At 42.4% G+C, this 25,864-nt stretch overlaps 3 protein-coding genes across 3 annotated transcripts in view; 1 reads left to right on the forward strand and 2 right to left on the reverse strand.

The window, feature by feature from the left end:
- dchs2 (dachsous cadherin-related 2) overlaps window positions 1–13,601 on the reverse strand; it is a 29,575-nt gene extending 15,974 nt beyond the window's left edge. The window contains exons 1-10 of the mRNA XM_086295262.1: window positions 11,616–13,601; window positions 9,094–9,285; window positions 8,775–9,006; window positions 7,894–8,130; window positions 5,117–6,139; window positions 4,840–5,027; window positions 3,824–3,923; window positions 3,016–3,173; window positions 1,858–2,701; window positions 1,425–1,664 (exon numbers count right to left, since the gene is read on the reverse strand). Of these exons, the coding sequence (XP_086151388.1) occupies window positions 1,425–1,664; window positions 1,858–2,701; window positions 3,016–3,173; window positions 3,824–3,923; window positions 4,840–5,027; window positions 5,117–6,139; window positions 7,894–8,130; window positions 8,775–9,006; window positions 9,094–9,285; window positions 11,616–13,346 (4,945 nt within the window). The 5' untranslated portion in view covers window positions 13,347–13,601. The remainder of the gene's footprint in view (window positions 1–1,424; window positions 1,665–1,857; window positions 2,702–3,015; window positions 3,174–3,823; window positions 3,924–4,839; window positions 5,028–5,116; window positions 6,140–7,893; window positions 8,131–8,774; window positions 9,007–9,093; window positions 9,286–11,615) is intronic.
- Window positions 1–17,499, forward strand: part of LOC147327572 (uncharacterized) — a 41,501-nt gene extending 24,002 nt beyond the window's left edge. The window contains exons 3-6 of the mRNA XM_086295265.1: window positions 16,038–16,152; window positions 16,254–16,454; window positions 16,683–16,888; window positions 17,326–17,499. Of these exons, the coding sequence (XP_086151391.1) occupies window positions 16,255–16,454; window positions 16,683–16,888; window positions 17,326–17,405 (486 nt within the window). The 5' untranslated portion in view covers window positions 16,038–16,152; window position 16,254 and the 3' untranslated portion in view covers window positions 17,406–17,499. The remainder of the gene's footprint in view (window positions 1–16,037; window positions 16,153–16,253; window positions 16,455–16,682; window positions 16,889–17,325) is intronic.
- An 8-nt stretch (window positions 17,500–17,507) lies between these two features.
- Window positions 17,508–23,373, reverse strand: plrg1 (pleiotropic regulator 1). The gene is made up of 15 exons (XM_086295264.1): window positions 23,236–23,373; window positions 22,924–23,030; window positions 21,881–22,017; window positions 21,609–21,662; window positions 21,431–21,524; window positions 21,203–21,293; window positions 21,019–21,117; window positions 20,815–20,907; window positions 20,367–20,516; window positions 19,971–20,072; window positions 19,159–19,261; window positions 18,936–19,044; window positions 18,402–18,541; window positions 18,109–18,302; window positions 17,508–18,014 (listed from the first exon to the last, which is right to left on the reverse strand). The coding sequence occupies exons 1-15, from the start codon at window positions 23,242–23,244 to the stop codon at window positions 17,955–17,957; spliced, it is 1,542 nt and encodes a 513-aa protein (XP_086151390.1). The 5' UTR covers window positions 23,245–23,373; the 3' UTR covers window positions 17,508–17,954.
- Window positions 23,374–25,864: the final 2,491 nt, after the last annotated feature.

Consider the following 25,864-nt stretch of genomic DNA (forward strand, 5'->3'; position numbering starts at 1 on the left):
CTTTGTTTGGTTCACTGATTTAATTTACATTGCTGTTAACTTGGTTTGCTTGGTAGGTGTCAAAACTACAAAACTCTGTCAATGTCTTCTTCATAACTCTTTTGGTGTAAACCGTGTCACTTTTGTCTCTTGTGCATAAACAACCACAAACAATTCCCACTCCGGGTACTAACAAACAAAAGTGTTCCATCAAAACATTTAAGTTTCAGCCAAAGTGCAACCCTGGCACAATGACCAAATCTTACCATCAAACCTCTTTGTAAATAATCAAACTCTTCTTTTGAACACAAAGACAGCACAGTTACTCTTTAAAAAAAAAAAATCCCTCCCAAAATCTCAACTCTTGCTTAACAAAGGGAAATCCAGAAGGCTCAGAAGTTTAGCTGTCACACTCATTCACATTGCAGCTCTTCTGTGATTGACTCCAGCACATGGAAACTTACATACATAGATCATCAGAGACACAAAACAATGGTCATCTCTGGTGAGAGTTTGCAGGGAAAAAAGCAGCACAAATGATAATCAAATAAGACTGGTGGGAGAGCAGGCCGGCCTGCCAGACGAGGCGATTTGAGGAGATGGATGAGAACACACAGCGCCTATTGGCACAGATGGCTTGGATTATGGAAATCATGATGAGAGAGGACCTTTCAGATTTCCCAGAGGAGCTGTCTGCTTGCTGTTCTTGGACAATTCTCACCCCCAAGAATGTTAGTTCACATTGAAACCCCTCCTGTACAGGTCCCCCTGCCGCACGCCCTCCATCTCCAGTATTTAAAAAGAATCCTACTGTCAACAATGAGGAGACGAAAAGGGATGTAGAAGGCCCCGTGCGCGATGTGTTAAAATAAACAGTGTCGATGTGTAGATTTGGGAATATGATTAAAGAGTCGGGTGAATGAGATTCGGTGGGATGTGCAATGAGCAGAGCAGACAAACCGAAAAGCATATGAGGAAAACAGCAGGGTGTGGTTTCAATTAAACTGTTAATGGAGTGAAAAAACAGCAGAGCTGAAGTTCGACAAGGAAGCTGAGCTGCATTACGGCACATGGTACGAGAAAAAAGTAATAAACATGGACTGTTGTACTTTGTCTTGCCAGGAAAAGCTGTAGTTTTGCAATTTGGCTCCTACTTTATTTTGATGCCTTCATCTTTTCATGGTTAGCGGATTTATGGTTTTAGGCTTCATGGACATGTGCTAGTGCTGCCATCTAGGTAGCTCACAGGGAAACTGCCGTCTCCACTTTAATATCAGGGCAATTTCAAACTAAATTTAAATGCTGTGAAATATAATCAAAAATTAGGAATTTTTAAATAGTTGGAGCTCAAAATTAAATGTACACTACCTCAGTATAAATGTCCCATTTCAGCCATTATTTGTTGGTATTACCTCTGACGTATCGCCAGTCAAATGAATTATTACCTGAATCCGCATCAGTGGCAGAGACCCTGATCACTGGTTCTCCAGGGTCTCTGTTCTCTGCCACAGTGGCGGTGTAAATGGTTTGACTAAACACAGGCGCCTGGTCATTCACATCCCCGACCTCCACTGTCAGAGTCTGGGTGGAGGAGAGTGAGGGCAGGCCTTGGTCCAGCGCACGGACGGTCAGACGGTGGAAACGTTCTGTCTCATAATCCAACGGGGCAGTGAGAAGCAAGAGGCCTGAAAAAGAAGGAAGGAAATAAAAGAAGAATTAATTTTCACATTTAAAAGTGAAATGTTTGATGTTTGAATTCACTGTGAATCAGCAGACGTTCATATGTCTGATATTCATGTGGTGAGTCTGATGAGTTTTTTTTTTAGGTAAAATTTTATTTAGAATAAATTTTTTCCGCTGTGCAAAAATCACAAATACCTGTCTTCTCCTCCAGTGTGAACAAGCCTTTCTTGTTTCCAGAAATAATAGAGAAGGAAACGATCCCATTTTCACCTTGATCTCCATCTATGGCCACAAAATGATGCAGCAGACTCCCCACCTCTGCGTCCTCCATCACCTGAGCTGTGTCTGCCGATACGAACACCGGCCGGTTATCGTTCACGTCCAGCAGGAAAAGCTGAGCCGTCACCGAAGCCTGTTTACGCTCATTCTTCTCCTTCGCCTGATCTGTGGCTGTTACAGTGAATGCGAAGCTGGGGGTGCTCTCGCGATCTAAAGGTGCTGCTACAGTCAGGCTCCCCGTGTAAGGGTCGATCCGAAAGGGGAAGGGTGATGATGACCCGCTGACTTCAGCGTCAAAGGCGAGCTCATAGCGGAGGGCACTGTTTGGAAAGGTCCCGTCAGCGTCTCTGGCATGAAAAGCGTACGCCAACGATCCGACTGCAGCGTCCTCCCTCAGACCAAACATCACCAGTTTATCAGGGAACCAGGGCGTGTGGTCGTTCACATCCTCCACTATCACGCAAATCAGAACAGACACATTCACGATGGGAATGAGGCTGGCGTCCTCAGCACGAACCACGAGGAAGTACTGCATGGCAGCCTCGTAATCCAGCGGCTGGTTGATGTATATGTCACCGAAGGAGCTGTCGATCCCAAAGTGAACACTCCCGTCCCCCTCAGTGATGGAATAGTGAAATCTCCCTTTATCTGAAACATGTGCAGAGCCAATAACAGTCGCAGGCTCCGTGTCCTCCCGCACCAAAATGCGTCTCACAATTTGGCGATCGGAGCGGCCGTACGGATCTTCTAATCCATGAATCTGAAAAGCACAAAAAAAGGACAAAGTTTTAGTTTGCTATAATTACCTTTTTTCCCTCCGTTTGGATTATGGGAGGAAAGCACTTGTCCAAACCCAGCTTTACTCTTTACGGTTATTAATTTAAAGTTAGCATGAAAAGATACAAACAATAAAGCAATAAAATACTGTACTGTATAAAAATGAGTGTAAACTTCCAAAACAGTTAATGCAGTATTTTTGTAAAATCTCTTGACTTAAAGCTGATCGTTCATACTGCAATTAAATAATATGTCACTGTTTTTAAAGGTGTGGCCTAACTGGAGCACAGCCCGTACCTGTACATGAATGACTGCAGTGTCCTCCTGAGAGATGACTCCGCTGTCCCTGGCGGTCACTTTCAGAGTGTAGTACGCTTTTGCATCTTGGTTGAAGAGCTCTGTTGTTGTGATATCTCCGGTTTCGCTGTCAATCTCAAAGTGCTCCAGATCATCATCTTCGAAAGCAGACAAAAAGAGATGCGAACAGAGCGAACTGTTAATAACACAGGTCTGCAACAAAAAAACGGCACGGGATTTTCTGACTGTTTCTTATAGATTTTTACTCACTGAAACTATGAAAAATATCTTTTAAATTCCATCCTCGTCAGGTTTGCTTCCACAACTCTTGTTTTTAGTCTAATTAAGCGTACGATGCCCCTTTTTAAACTGAAGTCTGGTATCCTATACTTGAGTCAAAAAAACATATCCAATAATAATTTCTTACATTAATTTAATATTTCTAAGAGTGAAACTCAAGAGAAATATAAATAGAAAATGTGAGGAATTGAGGACAGGGGGTGCGGTGGGCTTGGTGGCATGAGGAGCTCAGATGATCGTGTCCCAACAGGTTTATTTTGTTCATAGTGAAAGGTAAGGAATCTCAGAAACACTATGCATAGTTAATTGTAATAATAATATTTATTTTTTTCCATCGCTGTTTTTTATGTGAACTCACGTGATTACGTGATTGAGGGAAATGGAGATCATTTTTAGATTCAGCACCCTAAAAACCATAAAATTTACCAAAAACATCCCATGCAGCTAAAAAAAACTTTTTTTCAGACCAAGTCTGTATAGTCAGTCAGGACACACGTTTACAGCTCACCTGTGACCAGTGAATGAATAACTGTTCCATTCTCTCCTGCGTCCAAGTCTTTGGCAAACATGTTCGTGACCAAGGATCCTGACTGTAGACCAGCCCATATCTGAAGTGAACACGTAGAGCGCATGACTACATCTGACAACATAACAACACATACACTAAAGATATAGTGTAGAATTTGCACAACTGTATCTAATCTTAGACACTAAGTCATATTTATCTCGAGTTCATTTTTTCATGGCACATATATACGTTTATGTTCACAGTAAATTAGTGCTTGAAGTAATTTATGATATTTTGATATTTGCTCTCCTTAAACTTGCTTTTTAATGTGTGCTGATAATATGTTGTGTAGTGATCATACATGGTCCTTATTAGCGTATACACATGCTACAGTATTACTTAGATAAATTATCCCACTTAGATCATTTTTGCCTGGTACTAGGTCTTTGAGAGACAACACGATGACACCAAAATCTATAATATATCAATTTGTGTAGCATGTATTGATACATGTGGGGGATGTTGTGACGGTGTAATAATTTCTAATATTAAATAATGCTGGTATATGGGGAATATTGTCATGTTTTTTTGTATTAACTCGTCGACCTGTACTTAGTTTTCACGTAGTTTTTCTTTTCCATGTCTTTAACTGCCTGCTTCATGAGCTGCTCTGTGTCTGTCTTCACTATTTCTGTGTCTTCTTCTTATTTCTGTTTTTTCTTAGTGTAAAGGACTTTTTCCTGCCCTTGTGCTTGTCATTTTGGTTAGGTATTAATCAAAACAACATTAAAGTACCTTTACAGACTAACAATTTGTTTTTTGCCTAGATGTGAACTTCCTGAGTTTTACCGCTAAAGTGACAAATGCATTTCCTGATGCATCAAAAGGCAACAACAGCTAAATGTTATTGAGAAGCATGTGCAGTTTGGAGCGCAGATGTAACTGTAATTTATCAAGACTGCTTTTGATTGCATCAGTAGTTGCATCACGTTGTGATGAAGACGCATCGTTCTTACCAGCACATTCAGCTCTTTACTGGCTGGCAGGTAAGTGAACTGCGGTGCGTTGTCATTGATGTCGGCGATCAGGATGTGAACGATGGCGGTGGCATTGAGACGAGGGTGACCCTGATCTGTCACCATCACCTTCAGACTGTGCTGGCTGTACTGTTCCCGGTCCAGTGCCACCCAGTTGATGATTTCACCTGGCAGAAAATGGAGAAAGGTTAATGTCACATAGGTGACCATGGAGCACAAGGTAACTTTAAGGTGGTGTTACTTGATGTGTTTGTACCTGTTTTAGCATTGATTCGGAAGAATTTCCCATCTGAGAGCAGGAGATAGGACAACTGGCTGTTTTTCCCAGAATCCTTATCCACGGCCTTGACGGTTCCCACCAGACCTTGTGGCGACGACGCCTCCAACACAGTGAAGTAGTAAACGTCCCTGCTGAACACCGGGGCGTTGTCATTGATATCCAGCACCAGCACCGTCACTGTGGCCATAGCCGTGGTATTTGACAGTGAAGCCTCCGTAGCCAACACTCGAAAATGATACTTGGACTCTGTCTCATAGTCCAGGTTGGCTGAGAGATACAACCATCCCGTCTTTGGGTGAATCCGAAACGGAACCAGAGGGAAGCCAGGTTCTCCTTCCAAAGAGTAGATGATGCCGGAGTTTGAAATGTGGGCTCCACGGGTTCGGTGAGCCCTCGCTTGGATGACCCGAGCATCTTTCCTGTAGCCCTCCCCAATCTCCACGTGATAGATCAAGGTCTCAAATGCCAGGCTGTCTTCGGCAGTCGTTTGGTCTACGTTTACTGAGAGGGTCAGGGTGGAGCTCAGGGAAGGTTCTCCTTCATCTTTGGCCACAATCTCCAGCTTGTATCCCTGCTGATGATCCATCTCTAAACTCTCATTTAGCGTAACCGTCCCGAGATTGTGATCAATAACAAACACGCCATTTTCCCTGCTCTTCAGGTAATACTGCACCCGACCATTGGCACCGCTGTCATAGTCATGCGCGTGAGCGATGAACAACACGGTTCCCGGTCGAGTGTTTTGTGACACCGTGATGGTGTCACTATGTTTGGGGAAAATGGGGGCGTTGTCATTAACGTCAGCTACAGTGATGTTGACTTGGGTGGTGCTGTAAACGGGAGAGGCGTCGGTGTAGGACTGAAGAACCAGAAGAGCGTACGACTGAGACTCGTGATCCAGGGGCTTGAGGTTAGTGATCAGACCCAACTTTGGATGAACGGAGAACAAACTCTGAGGGTCTCCAGAAGAGATTCGATAAGATACAGATTCCATGGAGTCTGTAGAAAAAACAAAAAAAACACTTTCTTCCCTTTGAAATAGTCATAAAAATTTAAAGGGCTTACATAAATTAGACATTTAAAGACATTGTTCTAGATGTCTTGGGATTTAATCAGATGTAACTTTGAATGCACACACACACGCTAATACACTTTAAGTAATTAAAGCACAGGCCAGAAGATCCCATTAATCCCCTGCAAGTGTTTGTTGTGCTTCGACTGTAAACTAAAAACTCCTGAAACAAGCAGAGAGCTTAATGGTGCTTGACTCCTGTCAAACAGCCCCAATTCTGCTGTTTCTGCTTTAAGTCGAAGTGTTAATCTCTTAGGTGATTAGACAGCCTTGAATGACTGTCTAGTGCTGTTGGGGCGTTTAGCTGTTGAAGGCATTCGGTGGAAAAACAAGACTATGAGGAGATAATTATGAATCCCTTTACTCTTTGAAAACCATCTACGCAGAGGTTTTTTTAAGATACTGAGAATAAAATTATAAATGATATCCACTCTTCTATTACTTAAACTGTTGCCACCACAACCTGCTGTTATATTTAACAGAAAGCGCCCAATAAATAAGTTTAGAACAACAAGGAAGAAAACGAGCAGGTTGATCTGTAACAGGATTGTTTCTGATGTAGATGCAGTACACTGCACAGCTACTCTTTATTATCTGTCATGTGTTCGTGAGACTCAAAGGGATTAAAGATTAAACTTTAGCTTCTTCATGTCTGAAAGGAGATTTGAGCAACTTTTCTGTCGCAATCATCTGTTGGGATATTAATGCCTTTGTGTAACAGCCACCTATTCTGAATGTGTCTAAATCCAGTTATTATGTTTCAAGAGACCTATGAAGCACGATAATGTCAGTACCTACACTAATCCACCTCATATTAAACAGCTATATAGGTTTAAAAAATATATATTTCAAGATACAGATGTTAGCTTTGCTTGTTTAGCTTATCTTACCATAAAGCTGATAAAGTTTACGAACCATCCGAACTGAATTTCTTTGAACTGGAGGCCAAAAAGAAACTCAGTGATTTTCAGAGTTCTGCTCACACAAACGTAACTCTCAGCAGCACGTGATTACAGCAGGACGCTGGAGCAGGACTAGCTTGAAGCTTTTACTATAGCTTTATTATGCAAGAACACTTTTACGCTTTGTTCCTTTTGTTTGCACTCGTGACAAAAGCATAAAGAAGAGAGAAACTTATAAAATGTTCAAAATGTTTTTCAGCTTTAAAACTGATGTTTTATTTTGAGGGACTGATTCAGATCCTTTACTGAGAGTTTGAAGCTCTCAGAGTATAATTGGACTGACAAATTACACTATATGAACAAAAGTATTGGGACACACCTCTCTGTTATTGAACTCAGCTGCTTCAGTCCCATTGGAGTATAAAATTTTAGCATCATGGTGCCAAAATGGCTCAATGAATTTGAGAATGTTACTTCAACAATGCAACAAGTAAGTTTGTGGGATTTCGTCCCTCCAAGTGATTCCCTGATCACCTATTAGTGGGGTTACAGCCAAGAAGTGGCAGAGCAGGTGAAGTTACAGGTGACCCCAGTGCTTTTTTCCCCCATATGGTGTATGTTGTGTCCTCTACAGTAACTCAACAAAATCTTAGTTGTTAAACTTCTCCCGTTGCTGTAGTGATGTTCAGCAGAGGTAGAGTCTGGGACCTTGTGATGACTCTCTCCCAGCTGCTCTAACATCAGTTTGGATAATAAAGAGCAGATAATACACGTCTAACCTGTTGGGTTGATGGCCTGCACCGTCCCCACAGGTGTCCCTGGTGGTGCGTCCTCAGGCACTGTGAAAGCGTAACGTGACCTCTGGAACACAGCTGGAGCCTGAGCACTGCGTAAAACATTGATCGTGACCTCTGCAGGTCTGACTGAGATCGAGCCTCCTCCGTCCTGTGCTGTTATCAAGAGCTTTACATTAGCTGTGCCCAGGTGGGTCAGAGTGGAGGTCAGGAGAAGCATTCCTACAGAAGAAAAATACGACATAAAGAAATTAATTTAAAATGTTTTTATTTTTCCCCAGTTCCTTTCTGCTTTTCAAATGTGTGAAATGAGATTCACAACACTTCACATTTATTATATTGACAGATGGGAAGGACAGGGCTTGTTTTTGTAACCAAAATGCATCTTATAAGTGCAAGAGAATCAATATATGTCTATATAAACAAATGCAGGCAGAAAAGTGTCAGATTAAAGTTTTCTTTTCCTATAATTTATCCATTTCATGGTGTTAAATTTTGGCTGAGCACGAATCTTATCTTACCCCTTAGCCACCTGGGGATCTAAGCCTTTTGGGGCTTTCTGCATCACCCCTGCTGAGCTGTGACATTGACAATCATTTCATGGGGACTTACACAAAGTAAGCAGTCGTTTATCCCTGAATAATGGAGCCTGCCAGTCACACGGTTTACTTAAAGACTACTGATTGGATCAATGTGACAAATCAAGCTTAAGAAGTCAAAATGCTATCCTTTACCAAGACTGAAACCTACACAAAGCTTTATTTATTTCAGTATTGGAAAAGCAACAGTTGGTTCACTGGAAATTGTGTCCACACACTTATGTTCAGACTACAACAGAAAGTGTTCTCACATCTTTACGGCCCTACCTGTTTGTTTATCCAGCGAAAACAAAGTGGACATGTCGCCAGGAAGGAGGTCGTAGGTAACCTGGCCAAACCTGCCAGAATCTCTGTCAGTGGCAATAACGCTGACGATCTCTGTGCCAGGCTGCGCGTGGCTGCTGATGCTCACGGTGTACTCCTCAGGGCTGAACACTGGAGCGTTGTCGTTCAAGTCCTCGATCTCAATGTGCACATAGGTTTGAGCACTCAAGCCTCCCTGAGGGAGAGAATTTTATTAGGACCCAGAAATTAGGGACGAATTGTTTAAATGAAATCCACTGTTATATATCTGCGTGTCACTCACTGGATCCTCAGCCTTGATCAGGATGTCGTGGACTGTCTGTCCCGTATCTCGATCAATATCCTGGGAGACGCACAGCTCTCCGGTGTGGGGGTTTATTTGGAAGAGCGGATGTGTGGCCTGTTTGTCGAAGCCATCAGACAGAGAGTAGAGCAGCGTCCCAAACTCAGGGCTGTCTGCATCTGTAGCGACGACCTAAAGAGAAGAGAAATGCAGGCATGAAAACAGGAGGTGCAAAAATGAAAACATCTTAAATCATTTCGTTAACACAAAAGACAAATTCAATTAAAACCAGTGCTGCAGAATAACTGGGAACAATTTAGTGTAAAACTTATATATTCATATCTAAGGTCATATGTGGGAAAAAAAAACATTAAATAATTAATTTAAAACCTATCATCAGCCTATAATGTGCTATATGTGCTGCATATGGTGTAATTATGATCATCTAAGATGATTTTCTTCACAACTTTAACAGGTAACTGTTACCTTTCTGGTAAAAATGGTGCCCTGATCCTTTATTTTAATAAGCACGTGTTTAAAGGGGAAACCCTAAACAATTACACTGTAATGCTAAAAATAAAACAAAGGTAAAACATGTAATATGTTTAATAAAAATATAAAGATTTAAGAAAAACACTTTTGAAAAATGTCCACAGGTAGATTATTTGGTTTAGGTGAGCTTAGATTTTGTACCTGATACTGCTCGTTGAAAATGAAAATAATAACAAGGCCTTTATCAATAACTCAACAATATAACTGAACTTATATGATGATGATGAAGCGAGGAAGAACACCTCCTTAAATGGTAAATGGCCTGTATTTATATAGCGCTTTACTAGTCCCTAAGGACCCCAAAGCGCTTTACATATCCAGTCATCCACCCATTCACACACACATTCACACACTGGTGATGGCAAGCTACATTGTAGCCACAGCCGCCCTGGGGCGCACTGACAGAGGCGAGGCTGCCGGACACTGGCGCCACCGGGCCCTCTGACCACCACCAGTAGGCAACGGGTGAAGTGTCTCGCCCAAGGACACAACGATGAATTCATTCATGCTTTGTGTTTCAATTCATGTCCCTCATCTTATGAAGCTTGTGTGCACATAACTGCAATATATATATATATATATATATATATATATATATATATATATATATATATATATATATATATATATATACATGTATATAGTAAATTATGAAGTGCTCCTACTCAAATACTTTATGTAAAAATTAGCAGTTTTTGGTATGTTTAAGTGTTTATATATTAGAAGAAATATTCCTTGTAAAACAGCACTCCCATACTACAGTAACTGCCAGCTTTTAGATTAAGCTTTGTACTATGAATCATAATACGCGTCTTCCTTTGACAGTGAGAGTCAACATAATAAAAGCATAAAAAATCCCCACAATCAAAGGGCGAGGACCATCCCTGCAGTATAAAGATTATAGTAAAAACGCGCCTTATATCCTGTGCAGCTCCTTTCATGTCTGCCTGTGGCTGTGACTGCAGACATGTCTCACAGATAGAGCGCTCATTTTACAGTCATAAAGATGATATCACCTCCCAGTTTGTGAACTCTGATCAAAGGAAGTTTAAAGACACGGGTCAAGGTCTGGACAGTCACGCAAACCCAGTCAGTTTTTTGAAGCTTGCTTCTTAGAATAAAGCATATGTGCTGCGTTTGCAAAATCATGCGACAGAGGGGGGTTCCTTATAGACGACTTCCCAGATATTCTGGTTACCTCTGCTCCTGCTAGTTCTCGCATTTATTTTGGATGACATCTTCAGTATTCTGAAGCGTCGTAGCTAAAGTTCGAATTGGGAACTAAACAACTAAAAGTCAGCCAGATGTTTAGAAATTTTCAGTCCTTATATATTCATCAAATCTCTTGTTTGCAGAAAATGTGCCCTTAAACAAATGTTCCTTTGTGTTGGGATGCACTTTGTGCCAGCCTGCTGGAGTGTGGTACCAGGCAGCACATCTGTCATACTAAAGCCACAGAGCTAAGCTGGAAAGGGTGCATGTTGAGCATCTTTAGGAGGAACACTGACGGCTTTGTGCAAACAGACTGAAGGCTACTTTTGTCTTATAAGACGTAAGACAGACACAGCAAAAGAGCACAAGATGCTGGATATTTACTGTGAATCTTTCAGAACCTACAAAGATATCTTTATTTTTGTTTCTGTGAATCCATGTTAGCTGATATTTTACTGAGATGAGTGCCAAGTCAAGTGAAACGCTCCCCTGGTCTGTGTGTGGATGTGTTCTTGTAAAAAAATAAATAAATATGCATGTGATTTCATATGAGTGTCAGCTCCCCAAATTGTAAAAAAAAATATATATTTGTTGCCTTGTTAATAAGCTTTTCTGATTCAGTGCCAATTATTATTATCATTATTATCATCTTGTGGATCCTTCTTGGACAGAAAATGTAATTAGAACCATTCAGAAACAATAATGTGTTGTTCTTTTAGATAAGTCACCAAAATGATGCTGAATATCCTCCAACATACTTGTAAAAAGCAGCTTCCAACATCGCTCTGCTCTAGTATGGACACATTGTACAGCTGCTGCTCGAACACTGGCTCGTTGTCGTTGACGTCTTCCACGAGCACCGTGACTGTCGCTGTGGATGACAGAGCCGGTTCTCCTCCATCCGCTGCCACCACCAGGAACCATATCTCCATCTGCGTCTCTCTGTCCAGAGCTGCAGCTGTGGCGACCAGGCCTGACTCCGGGTCGATGTCGATCAGGCTGTCCTGGTTGGACTTCAGAATGGAGTATCGGACCTCTGAGTTTGCACCCTCATCTGCGTCTCGAGCCTGAAACTGGATGAGAGAACTCCCCTGAGGAGCATCTTCAGAAATACTTATGAGATACGCATCCTTCTCAAAGACTGGGTAACAGTCATTCATGTCCGACACCTTCAGGAGGAAAACCGTCTCACTGCTCAGGGGAGGGTTGCCAAAATCTGATGCCTGCACCTTCAGCTCATACAAATCCTTCTCCTCCCTGTCCAGCTCAGAGTTAACACACAGTGCATACAGAAAGTCATCTGTCTGCTTCAGGGTGAACTTCCCATCACCTCCCTCGAGTGTGACAGTGATTCTCTCCCCCTCGAGGTCGGGGTCCGACACTGAAATCCGGGCTACGTAGTCCCCGACTGCTGCTGATTCCGACACCACAGCATCTCCTGTGTCACTGAGAAACAGTACACTGATGGTGGGGCTGTTATCGTTGATGTTAAGCACTCTGACACCCACGAAAGTGCTGCTGTACTCAGGCTGAACCCCGTTGTCTCTCGCGCTGATGATCAACTCATGAAAAGCCTGAGTCTCAAAATCAAGCGGCTTGTTGAGATAGACCACCCCGGTGGTTTCATTGATGGAGAAAACCTCATTTGGGTCGCTCTGCCTCCTGTTGATCTCATATGTGAGTCTGCCATTGTCACCCAGGTCATAGTCAGTGGCCTGCACCTGACACACAGCAGACATGACTGGAGCATCCTCACGCACTGAGGTGTGATATTCAGTCTGGTTGAACACAGGCGGGTTGTCATTCTCATCCAGGACGTGGATGTTCACCTGAAGAGTCCCAGTCCTGGCTGGGATCCCCCCATCAAAGGCCTCGATTGTCAGCGTGTACAAGTCCTGCGCTTCTCTGTCTAGCTTATTGTTAAGAACTAGATCCAGGTTGAGGTGGTTCTCAGGTCCACTGCGATAATCCAGGTGGAATAAGTCACTCATCTCACTCTCTGTGATCCTGAATCCCTGAGTACCAAACTCGCCCTCATCCTGGTCTTTAGCACCTTCAATCTGAAACCGACTCCCCGGTGGGCTCAGTTCTGATATTTCCAGCTCAACCTGCTCGGAGGGGAACACGGGAGAATGGTCGTTCACATCTTTCACCTCTATTGTCACTTTTATCATCTCACCTGTGAGAGTGGCTGCCACAAATTCATACTTATCCCTGCTCTCTCTGTCCAGGACTACAGCTGTGGAGATGATGCCCGTGTCCACGTCTATTTCCAAGTCTCTGAAAACATACGAGTCTCTGCTTTCTGAGATGAAAAACCCAGTGCTCGGCCTGCTTAGTCCCGCTCCCAGATCTCCAACGATAGTTCTGGCCGGAAGACCCTCTTTAACAGACAGCGTGAGGTTGAAGACCTGTCCCAGCGACTGTGCGCACAGCAGGGACAGGACGAGCGTCTGAAGGAGCGAAGCTGAGGCATCCTTGCACCCCATTCCTCCTTTACGCGTGGCTTTGAGCTCTCGGTTTGTTGAGGTCGATGCCCGCCAGCATATTCTCGAGTCGAAGTCCTCAGTTTTGTCCTCACGTTTGAGCGCACTTTTCCGAACCGAAACGGACGAACGCGTTTTTGCGCGCAGGGCGACTGCGAGCGGTCATTCTCCTTCACCGTACTTCAGTAGCTTGTTGCGTGAACCGTTGCCTAACCAGCCATGGCACAGTGCAAATCCCCCTTTGGCTCCTTCACATAACTCGACACCTCTGACTGGCACCAACTGTGCGCCGTGAACACTCCTCCTGGCAGGCGGCGCGTCCCACGCTGGTCGGCTCCATCTGTGGCCCTGATTGCTTAAGATTTAATTAGGCTGAGAGATTACCTTCAGTGCCTCTTGCTGACACGTGGCCTAGTATAGCTGACCTGTGGAAGAAGTCAGGTGGAAAGTGGAATAAATACGGATATCACACCAGTTGAGCCAAAACGGTGTCCTAAAAGGCCCCTTTGTGGTAATGTGGTTAGTATGAGCTTGAAGTGATTTAATAAAGTGCTCCCGTCTAAGCAAAGGAACATATAAGTGTTAGGGTGGCTCACTCTGCTGGTAAAAAGCAGAAACTGTACCACTCTTTAAAAGGAAAAGAAAGGAAAAATCAAGGCTATCCGGTCACTTAGTCCTAGGGGGGTTGGGGTGACGATGTCTCCTCAGGTCTAAGGATTCTCAATGTAACATCCACACGAGCTTCTCAGCAAAATACTGAAGTTTATCAGGGCCGTTTCTAGCTTTTTGAGATTCTCTTTGGGGATCGCTGTTTATAACACGATAACTGGGAGGGTGGGGGTGGAGAGGTTAAATTCTTTAAGCTGATCCAATGATCCATGGTGATAATTATGTATCTCAAATTCAGATGAAAGACCTAAAAATTGGTGCAAGCAATTAAAATCTACATAAAAGTAAATAATGAAGCTTCTTCGCACAGTTTTCCTCCAAAATTTTCCAGGTGAACATAAAATTAATGAAACCGCTATTTCAAATCAAAACCTAACTGGCATCCACACCGGTGTGAAAATTACACCATAAGGTGAAAATAAAGTGAAATACCATATTAAAATACAAAGAAACTATAGCATCTATTTTAAAGTTCAAATAAGAAAAGCCCAACAACAATAAGAAGAGTAATACATCCTCTTCAACTTCAGCTTTCTGTTTTTGTTTTTATTTTTTTATTCAAATTCTGGCTCCTCCTCCACAGAAGCAAATATTTCCTTTATCATGGGCATATTTCTGTAGATTTCTTCTTCTTTTCTTAATTTTATGCTTAAAAAATAAACACATTTTGATGCAATCCGGGTTTCACTGCAGCCTGGGCCACCCTTATTCTCCTCGTGAAGATGTGAGGCTGTCAGTCATACATCATATGCAGACTTCATTCACAACAAGATATCCTAATGGTGATTTTTTTTTTTTTTAATGATCCACCACAGCTTCCCTGTCGTTGCAGCCAAGCTTTGGCAATATCCCACATTTCAGTTTTAACCACACAAGTGTTTCAGTAAACACACAGAAGAGAGCAGCTGGCTCCAAATGAAAACAGGTCATTTAAATATTTTCCCAAATATATGAGGCTGAGCTTGCAGCTTGGGGTCCCCCTAGTGGCTGTGTGGGGGTTGTGCATTTGCAAAGTCCATGAATAGCTGAGAACCAGCCTATTCATTTATGTCCTCTGTAATGGACATTTATTCTTGGTCTATATCTTTTGACTTATTTTAGCTATCCCAATAAGTCCTGCTGTACCAAATAGAGGACATCCTGGGCTTTACATTGATATCTCATGTTCAATGGGAAGATTCTTGCCACAGCTCTCAGGAGCATAAAGCAAGCAAGAGCTCTGAAATGTATAAAAGATGATTACTGCATGGGAGCTTGCTTCCTTCACTGGGGAAAAAAAAACAAAAACCTATTTTATATACAATTTTACAGTTTTACAATGATGATAGTTAATTTTTCCTGAATATTTCAATGTTTCTGCATAAAATATTTAAAACTTCACAAACAAGATACTTTTTTTTATGATTTTCTCTTTGAAACGGAAGCATAAAACTAACACAAGATGAAAGAAACCACCCTGATAATAACGACATGATTGCAGTTTGTTAGCAGCTGATACTAATGTACAAGGATTTCTGAATAAATGTAAATTTGTGTGTGCAGTTTGTGCTTCTTTAAAAACACTGTTGCATAAAAACCTAAACTAATTATATTTAAACCAGAAAAACATTACAATAATATCCGTCATAGCTAAAGTAAATGGTATCATAAACACAAATAGGGCGTTTCTTATTTCTTCATAACAGACTTCAGTCTGTCTGTTGTAAGTCTAAACTGTGCTCAGTATAAATAATAAATGGTAGGAATGGCTGGAAAATGCTGGTCTTACAGTTTACTGTCATTGCTGACCTCTCGTTTGTCCTGCAGCTTGTAGTTGCGATCATGGCCTGCTGCAGCCGCACAACAGGTGTAATCTGACCACAGTAAACAAGCAGCATAGCTAAGGGGCTCATTGTCTGGGTTAGTTTGCTCAGCAACTCAGAAACCACCCACTCCAAAGCATCACAGGACTTTTTCTTTCTCATAAATCTAAGTAAAATTTAAAAAACCAAAAAAATGCCGTCTCACATTTTGCTCTCCTACCAGTGGGATGATCAGCCTCTTGTCAAGAAGATATACGATCACCTGAAAGATGAGGGGCTCCCTGTGTGGATGGACACAGGGACATCGAAGGAGGGGTGACGGGCAACATCAACGACGCGTGAGTGCAAAGTGACGTGGATAACAGGTTTCATCTGTTCTAATCTCTGATGGGCTTCATCACTACTGTGTTGTGCATATTAAATCTGTGTGCGTTTTCAGCATGGCTGCAGGAGTGGAAGAGGCTGCTGTGATCTGTCCGTTTATGACTCCGGCTTACCAGGCATCACAGTGCTGTAAGAAGGAACTCAACTATGCCGAAAAACGGCAGGTCATCATTATGCCGGTGATGTTGACAAACAACTGGGAGGCCAGTGAGTGGCTGGGACTGATCACTGCAGGCCTGCTGTGGGTGGACTTCAGGTGAGGAGCACACGTTTTAAAACCTGAAATTTTAGCAGGACGGAAACTGCATTTGTTAGAAAGTGTCGTCCTTCAGTCACACGTGTCCTTGAATTTCCTGGAACAATGTCACCATTTCATGTTGTCTTGGAAAAAAATATCTTAGCTAAATAAAATATATTTTAGAGATCACAAGTGCACCTAACTGTAACATCTGAACTCTCAACCATCAATGCTGTCGTCTCCCAGAAATGCAGAGGAGGATGAAGAGCACTTTGACATGTGTCTCAGGTCTCTAGAAGAGGAGATCATGTATAATGCGGGCCACCTACTGACGGTTGAAGAACCTCCGAAGGAGGTGGAGGAGCAGCCAGAGCCAAGAAAAGCCCGTCTGAAGAAGAAACCTGGCCGAGCCTTCTGTCGTTCTCTCTCCAAGCTCTACATGCAGGACTTAGGTAGCCATGGAAACATTAACAAACAACACCATGTGCCAAAGGATGTCTCAAAAAGAGAAAATAACCAATGAGCAGTTCTCTAAGTGAAGATATTTTCAGAGGTCAGAAGAAATTTGCCAGACTGTTTCGTAGCTGAGCCACTTTTTCATAAAAAACTTAGTTGAACATCGTTACACAACAGGAATAATAAATCCCCCTCAATAGAAAGGTTGTCTGGTAAAAACTCGCTTTAATGAAAGCAATTCAATTCCTGTTACCTGGGAGAAAAATATGGAAAATTATTCATAGAATAATCCCGTTGTACACAGCATGAATACATATTAAGCATTACTAGGCCTTTCATTTCCCAAGTCTACTGATAGTCAGCCACTTAATTACAAAGTGGCAGCCACTTTAGATTCATCTAACATTTCTGCTGTTCCAACTTGACCTCACAGGTGAGCAGATAATGCAGAAACCTGCTGAAAGCAGAACCACAGTGGAGCTCAGCGAGTCCTGTGGAGATCAGTGCTACTGAGAGGAGATCAAGGGTGACGGCTGTAAGTACTACAGGAACGCCTTCACCCACGGATACCTCGGTGAGTACACAAAACCCACCTCAACTGAACAAACGCAGGCATGTGAAAAATGTGGTCTTTATTCAAATGGAGCATAATAAACTTTCCATGTCTGTACAAACACCAATTCTGCTGAAACAATACAAGTTTTTTCTTTCTTGGCTAAAACTTCCAAACACATTTCCTTTGAAGGGTTTGACTTGAGCAGGTCCACTCTGAAGTCTGTCCTTCTGAAGGTGAAGAGTGGCTTCTGTTGGTGGACGAGTCGGATCAGAGCTATCAGAGAGCCGTTATCATCAAGAACAAACGCTCGGGGAGGTTCCTGGCAGTCCGTAACGGCTGCTTTATCGGACTAACATCATACAACGAGGACTGCAAATGGTTTTTAGAATAAAGAGCATGCTTCTGAGAAAGCTGAGAGTTTGCCTGACAGAAAAAGCACAAGCAAACAAAAGTTGGTGGAAATATAATTCACTGCTGTTACTGTGGCAAGAAAAACAAATAAATCTTTAGAATCTTTTTCTCTTGAGGATTTCTGGTTTCCAGTTGACTGGGTGGCTTTCTTCTGTCTGCAGGAAAGAAAACATGGTTATTATTTATTTTATTTCCTGCTGCGTAAGAATCGGCACAGAAATACAAGTAGAGTGTAACAGTGTAGCGTACAGCGGTGTCATCCTCCTTGTAAACTTTAATGGTCTTGTCAGCCTCTGCCGTGATCAGTCGGCTTTCAGAGTGGTCGAACATGCAAGCGAAGATTCCCGACTCGCTGTCCAGAGATCCGGGCTGCACGGCTGCGTGGATACGCTGGAAATTGTATCCGGTCCTCCAGTCCCACATGTGGATAGTTCCATTGTCGGCTGTGTGTAATGAGGTCAACATTAGCCTCAATAAAATGATTTAAAACAAGCAAACAAAAAAGGCAGACAGTTAAAGACAGCACCGCAGCTCTTTATTACCTCCAGACACCAACACGCCATCAGAGTTAACAGCCAGAGTGTTGATGATGGCGTTGTGGCCCGACAGGTTCTGGATGAAGTTTCCATCTGGGAACATCCACTGCTTGATGTTATCGGCGGATCCAGAGGCAAAAGTATATCTGCAAAACAACAAATATGACATCGATATCTGAAGAACAACAACTCTTAATGAGTTCTTGCAATTAAAGTTATGAACAAATGTGCTCCTGTAATCCTAAATCATGACTCAAGCTTTAATTTATCTTCATTATCAATCAAAACTTTATTTCTTTTAAATTACAGGATTCACTTTGGCATCAAACAGGTAAACAAAGGTGTTACTAATCACATTAATTAGGCTTAAAACTAACTGATGCGATTAGTAACACCTGCATTTACCTGCCTCATGTCGAAGGAGCTTCTGTAAAAACATATTTATAACAACAAACCAATTTTGAATATGCATTGTTTGAGGAGTCTGCATGCTGCGTTTCCTCCACTCCAACCAACGCCACCATATAAAACACCACTTACTGTCTGGGGTGCAGGACCAGAGTTCGCACAGACTTCTTGTGGTTTGTAAGAGTTGCTCTGGTTTTCCCAGCAATCAGATCCCACAGCCTGATGGTTGAATCGTGGCTCCCTGCACAAACCAAGCACACATTAGGGGCAAGAGTGAAGAGAAACCACTTTAAAGCCTGTCTTACTGAGGGGTTTATACTGCTGTTGTGAGCGATTTGAAAAAACATAATTGTACCTGTGATAATTTGTGGTTCTGCTGCTTGACATCTCACCGTGGCCACAGTGTTTGTGTGACCGGTCAGTGTGTGCACATTTGCCTTCGTCCTGATGTCCCACACCTGCATGGACCGGGAGGACAAGCAGTTAGTGTCATCTCATAACCCACATCACATCTGAACACAGCCCTTTAGTGGAAGAGTCTGCCCCAGGGCAGCTGTGGCTACAACTGTAGCTTGCCTCCACCAGTGTGTGAATGTGAGAGTGAATAGTGGAACTGTAAAGAGCTTTGAGGGTCTCGAAAAGCGCTATATAAATGCAATCCATTATTATTATAATATAGTACTGTGCAAAAGGGTTGAGCCACCCCTCGTTTCTTCGTATTTTCTCTTCTCTCTTTGAGACAAGCTTTCTTGTAATTTTAAGTCTGGGCTTTGTGGTGGACAAACAAAGCTCTTCTTTGGATGTTGGCTGTCTTTGGTTCTCTCCTCTGTGAAGATGATCCCACACTTTGAGGTCTGAGCGCTGGAGGGGGCCGATCCATGACTGGTAAGTTTCTTTTCACTAGTACCTATGTGCCTTGACTCTACTCTGTTTCGGTCATTTTCCATTATGATTAACAACCACCTCAATATGTGAGGGGTCGTTATACCAACGCAGTTGAAAGTCCCATGATGAAACATCAACGGAGAACATTTAGATGACGGTATGCCTGCTGCTCAGTCTGTGGCTGTTTGTCACACAGTTTTCTGCACTGTACTGCTTAAACCTGATCCATTTAGGTCATTCCATCAATGTCATTCGCTGATTCAACACAAAGTAAGAGCTTACCCTCGCTGTGGCATCTCTGCTGCACGTCACGAGCACGTCGATGGTTGGATGCAGATCCAGATCATACACTGCGCTGAGGTGTCCGTGATAGTGCCTAATTACCTAAAATATAAACCAATATAGTCAAGAAACATCCACAACATTACAAGGAGAGAAAAAGAAGAAAATGAGCCACAACAGAAGCAAGTTAGCTAGTTTCAGTTGCACCTTTATTCACCAGGGCTGTGCCTGTTTTATTGGGAAAAGCTTTTATGCCAGATGCAGCCCCCAAAAAACATTTGTGTCACCTCCCAAAGGAACCTTCACAGGTGAATGTGTAAATCATTACAGCATAAAGCCGCTAAATAAACTGTTTTGAATGACACAAACCAATAACTCCCTTGTTTGAAAGTATACCTTGTTGTACTCCAGATCCCAACATTTGACCTGCTTGTCCTCCCCGCAAGAGAAAAGGTAAGGACTGCGGCTGCTGACCGCCACCCCACGCACTGTGCTGATGTGTCCAGTCAGAGAGAGTTTCAGTTTTCCACTGGCCAGGTCCCAGATCTGTCAAGACAGGCAGCCTTCAAGTCAAATTAAGATAATCTGAGATTAATTTAGAAACATAGTCAGTTTAATAGGTAAAAATTGGGCTTTTAGTATAACTTAATCATCTGTGAAGAGCAGGGTATTAAAGTTGCAAGCAGGCACTGTGGCATGTTGGAGCCTACAGAAAACAATCTATGAAACAAACACAGGTAACGATCCCGAGGAGAGATGACTCGGAGGAGAGCTAATTTAGTCAGTCCATGTCAGATGAGCCATTTTTAGTTTGTCGCTTACTGTTATTTCCTGCTTGACTCACCTTTATAGTCCTATCAGCAGAGCCTGTGACAAACCACTGATTCCCAGGCTCTACAGCAATGGACCTCACCCAGCCAAGGTGGCCGCTGATGACCTACCAGACAAAACAAACTACAGTTAAGCAAAACACAGAACCCAGACCTTACCCACTGTATCGTGTCGAGCAAAGCTTAAACTTAGAAAAGTTGAAATGATTTATAGTTACCCGAAACAGTTTCCATGGCGGATGCCACTGAGGTTTGGGCATTGTGGGCGCTCTCCTCATGAGGGCAGAATTTCTGGTCCCACCTCCCTCCAGGAGTGACTGAAAACACACGGATGATCAGTTTTGCACTTCTTTCTTTCAAACCGATAAGGCTGAGTAAAAGTAGGAATACACTGTGACCTACCACTGCAGATGACGGAGGGTGAGATCGCTCTGCTCCTCCTGCATGCCGGTGGATGTCAGCAATACTGGCTGCTGTGCGACTCGCGTCCTGCCTACAAATGACCCACAGAGTAAATGATGGTTTATGTGTGAGTAAGCATCATTTTGTTATTAGTGCTTTTATGCTAAATTACTACTGGTGACTGACTGCCTTTGTACTGTGTTTGTGTGTGTGAGGGCCAAAGTTTACCTAGCTTGCGATGGGGGTAAAACTAACGCCATGGAGTGTACTCCGGTGTCACTGGGATTCCTGTGCATCTTTGTGTCAGTGGTCAATGCCACCCCTGGCGAATAAAAAAATACTGGTTATAAACGCTCCAATTGGATGATGAAATTAAATTAAAAAGTCACAAATTGAGAGTATTTACCTGGTCCAGACGGGTAGGCATGTGTCCCAGTGATCAGGTATTCTGGGTCCTCACCTAAAACATAAATAATATTCCCAAAATGTCTTTAAATCATGTAGTTTTGAAATAAAAGGTTTCAGAATAACAAAGAAAAGCTAAATTTAAAGACAAACGGAGCTTTTTGACAGCAAAACATAATAAAAAAAATATCTACATTTCCACATATTTGTTAATAATAAATTGTTGGCACACTTAAGAGTGACTCTGACATGCAGTGACACTTTCATCCTCACCTGGCTGAGCGTAGTTCTGGTGGCCTTCCATGCTGCCCGAAAGGTGTGAGGCTCTGTCTTTCCCTTCCCTCAGGATGGGCAGGTGTAACACTGCACCGTAGTCTGCTTTCAGTTTAACCCCCATCTTCAACTTGTGGCTGCAAGCAGATGACATAATGATGCATTTCCCCTTAAAACATCTAATATGTTTGATTAAATTAGCATAATGATATTGAAACACATGAACAACACACAGTAAATATCCTGAAGTTTTTACTGGTGTATTAAAGTAGATATAATTTACATTCTGGGGTTCAGCAGCAGAGATTTCTGTTTCTTGGAGCAGGAAATTGATAGCGCTTTAACTTCCTACTTATTACCATAATGTCAGTATAAATTTACAGACAAAAAGAGTTGTTGGTAAACTGAAAATAAACTCCTGACAAATTGATGCTCTTTAGTGTTGCATCTACAAATCCTTCTTTTTTGACTGTTCCCCAACAACAGCAGAACATATGTCTCCTTCTCACCCTATCCTGAACATCGTCCTGTGTCAAACACTCTGCATGTCCTCCTTTGTCTTTCTCTCCTGCTTGGGAGGTCAATCTTAAACACCCTTTGTCCAAACCCTCCTCTGCACATGTCCAAAACATCTCCGCCTTGTTTCTCTACATCCAGCTCTCTGTCTTCAAAGTACTCGACCTGAGATCTCCCTGCAATATACTCATTTTTATCCACCCCAGTCACGCCCAATGAAAAGATTCTTCAGCTCTGCCACCACCAGCATCAGCTCCTGTTTTTTGTCATTGCCAATCTCTCCAAACCATAAATGATAGTAGGTCTCACTACTGGCAAAGATTTTTTTATTTACATGAGATGCCCTTCCTGAGGCAACCCTCCTCATTTATCTGGACTAGCGAGCAATATTAATACAAAGCGCTAGTACAAAATTGTTCAATCGAACCTCTACAACAATTTCACATGACATTAGAGCTTGCTATGTGAATTTAATTTACCCCAAAACACAACTTCAAATCATTAGAAGGTAACACTGTGACGTTTACCTTTCATCATCCAGCGCGATGGACTTGGCGTGATCAGACACAAACATATCATGAGTCCTTTTAAGAGATCTGAAGACCAGAGTGTGGACTGAGTGCTTCTGAACATCCTGTAGATGATAATAAATTGTAAAACGTGGGTTTTAAACGAGTGCAACCACGGCAAACTTTGGGAGTAATTACTTTTTACTATGTGTAATGCAAACAAAACCATAAGCGTGTGGTTGCAGTTATTAGCCGAGCGTGGCTATGTGTCTGCCGGGCGGGCGGAAGCACAAAAAAGACAAAAAAAACGGACTTCAAATATCTTCTTACCTCAGTCATTGTGGCGGTAAAAATAAAGCAGTATTATAAAGAAGCGGAAAATATCCCTTTTTTCAGTAAACAAAGCACGCTCCCCGAAAAGTATCACGGACACAAAAACATGACTACCGCGACGCTCCAACGACCGAATACCCCGGAAGTAAAGAGGTAAAAGGACAGCTAGCAGCTTATTAGCGCCACCTATAGGCCAGGAGGTAAGTTGAAATGGAAAAAAGCCAAATCTTTAACCTCTACTCTTCCGAATCTCGTTATAATTCCTGCGTGAAGCGAGAACACAGCATGTCCTTCTTTTCTTGACACTAATAATAATAATAATAATAATTTGTGCTCTCCAAGTTGCTTTAACCAGTTCAGTCTGCGCTCTACTGCTCCTTTCTTTCTTACCACTCCTGCTAATTGTAGAAATAATGCCCTATTTCCATTGCTGTGGCCACGATTTTTTTGTTTTTGCACTTAAAAGGTTTATCATTAATAGCTGCTTGTTCTGGATTAGCATTGTTTCTTTACATCCACAGGGATCAAATCTAGTGGTGTCCAGCCATTTCCTGACATAGTCCAAAAGAAAAAAAAATGCATGGGTTTATCAGTGCTTCTAAATTGCGAGAATGATTGTCTGTCTGTTCAGTGTACTGCCTCTCGCCCCACAGCACAGGCTACAGCTACCTGTGTGACTCTGAACTGGACAGTTAGCTTCCATTGGTATTAGTCATACCCCACTTACCTGGTTTACCTCCTATCTCTCAGACCGCACTCAGTTTATCCAACTTAAATCCCATTCTTCAGCTCTCTATCCTGTTTCTGCTGGTGTGCCCCAGGGTTCAGTATTGGGGCCTCTTTTATTCATTATTTATATGCTTCCTCTTGGTTATATATTCCGAAAATATAATCTAAATTTTCACTGTTATGCCGATGACACCCAGCTCTACCTTTCTTCTAAACCCAATTCATCCCTCTCACCTACCTCCCTCTCAGACTGTCTTATTGAGATTAGATCCTGGTTCTCCTCCAATTTCCTCAAACTTAACAGTAATAAAACTGAAGTTTTACTTGTTGGTACACCATCTATGTTAACCAAATCCCACAGCTTTTCCATTAACGTTGAAAATTCTCCCACCCTTCCCTCCCCTCAGGTTAAGAGTTTGGGTGTCATACTTGATAATACTCTTTCATTCCAGTCTCACATTAATTACATAACACGGTCTGCTTACTTCCATTTACGTAATATTCACCGACTCCGTCCCTTCCTTACTCCCCATGCTGCTGCCATCCTTGTCCATAGTCTTATTACATCCCGTATTGATTACTGTAATTCCCTCGTATTTGGTCTCCCTAAAAGGTCCCTTCATAAACTCCAACTTCTTCAAAATTCTGCAGCTCGGGTCATAACTTGCACTCCGTTAAGTGCTCATATTACCCCAGTTCTTCAGCAGCTTCACTGGTTGCCCATAGAAGCCAGGATAAATTTTAAAATCTTACTTCTTGCATACAAGTGTATCCATAAATCTGCTCCTTCATATTTGTGTGACCTGCTCCATATCACCACTGTTTCCCGCACTCTCAGATCATCATCTGCTATTCATCTTACTGTTCCGTCCTCACACCTTATCACTATGGGGAACAGAGCTTTCAGTCGCTCTGTCTGTCGGCTCTGGAACTCTCTTCCTCCTGCACTAAGAAATATTGACTCCCTCTCCGTATTTAAGACACAGCTCAAAACACATCTGTTTAAACTGGCTTATTCGCTTTAATGCTGATTTTATCTGTTGTCACGCTCTGTTTTGTAATTTTAACTTATTTTATGTATTTTATCACTATTGTTCCTTTTATTAATTGTGTTTTTTGTAAGGTGACCTTGGGTTTCTGAAAGGCGCCCTCAAATAAAATGTATTATTATTATTATTATTATTATAAATGGTTCTGTCTGTTTACTTCTGATCACCTTGACTGCTTATTTCTGGACTGACTAACCTCTAACTGATGAATAGTAGCTCATAATATACAAGGTCTTGGTGATTCCCAGAGGGTCCTATTTTAATGGATGGCGACAGTCAAATTATTGTCATGTTTAATGTTCAGTAGATGAACAAAGAACTGTTGGGACATAACCATATTACACAAACTTTCATTTGCTCTAGTCCTCGCCTAGTTAGCAGTGAACTGTTTCTTATGGAGTCAAAGTGGCATTTCTTCAGCTTCCACTCAGAATGTGTGAGCTGGAACTGTTTTCATTGTCCCTAATGAAATCCTCAATATAAGAGCCTGAACAAATCCACATTGGCAACATTGGGTTGGCTGGAAGACTGTTTACTTAGCCTAGCAGGGCGAAGGACACTGTCTCAGCTGAACTCTGGACACGCACACACATACTCTGTCAGTGCGCCCCAGGGTGGCTGTGGCTACAATGTAGCTTGCCATCACCAGTGTGTGAATGTGTGTGTGAATGGGTGGATGACTGGATATGTAAAGCGCTTTGGGGTCCTTAGGGACTAGTAAAGCGCTATATAAATACAGGCCATTTACCATTTATACATATACACTGATATGCACACACTCATCTCTCCTCCCTTTCCAAACGCCTTCGATGCTTGTTCCCTCCTGGGAACACAGCGGGTCTGAGCCC

This window comes from Aulonocara sp. 'chitande type north' Nkhata Bay, linkage group LG6 (assembly GCF_057382095.1).
Source record: "Aulonocara sp. 'chitande type north' Nkhata Bay isolate Kocher_YH1m ecotype deep benthic linkage group LG6, A_spYH_male_GT1.1, whole genome shotgun sequence".
In the NCBI taxonomy this organism is placed as follows: Eukaryota; Metazoa; Chordata; class Actinopteri; order Cichliformes; family Cichlidae; genus Aulonocara; species Aulonocara sp. 'chitande type north' Nkhata Bay.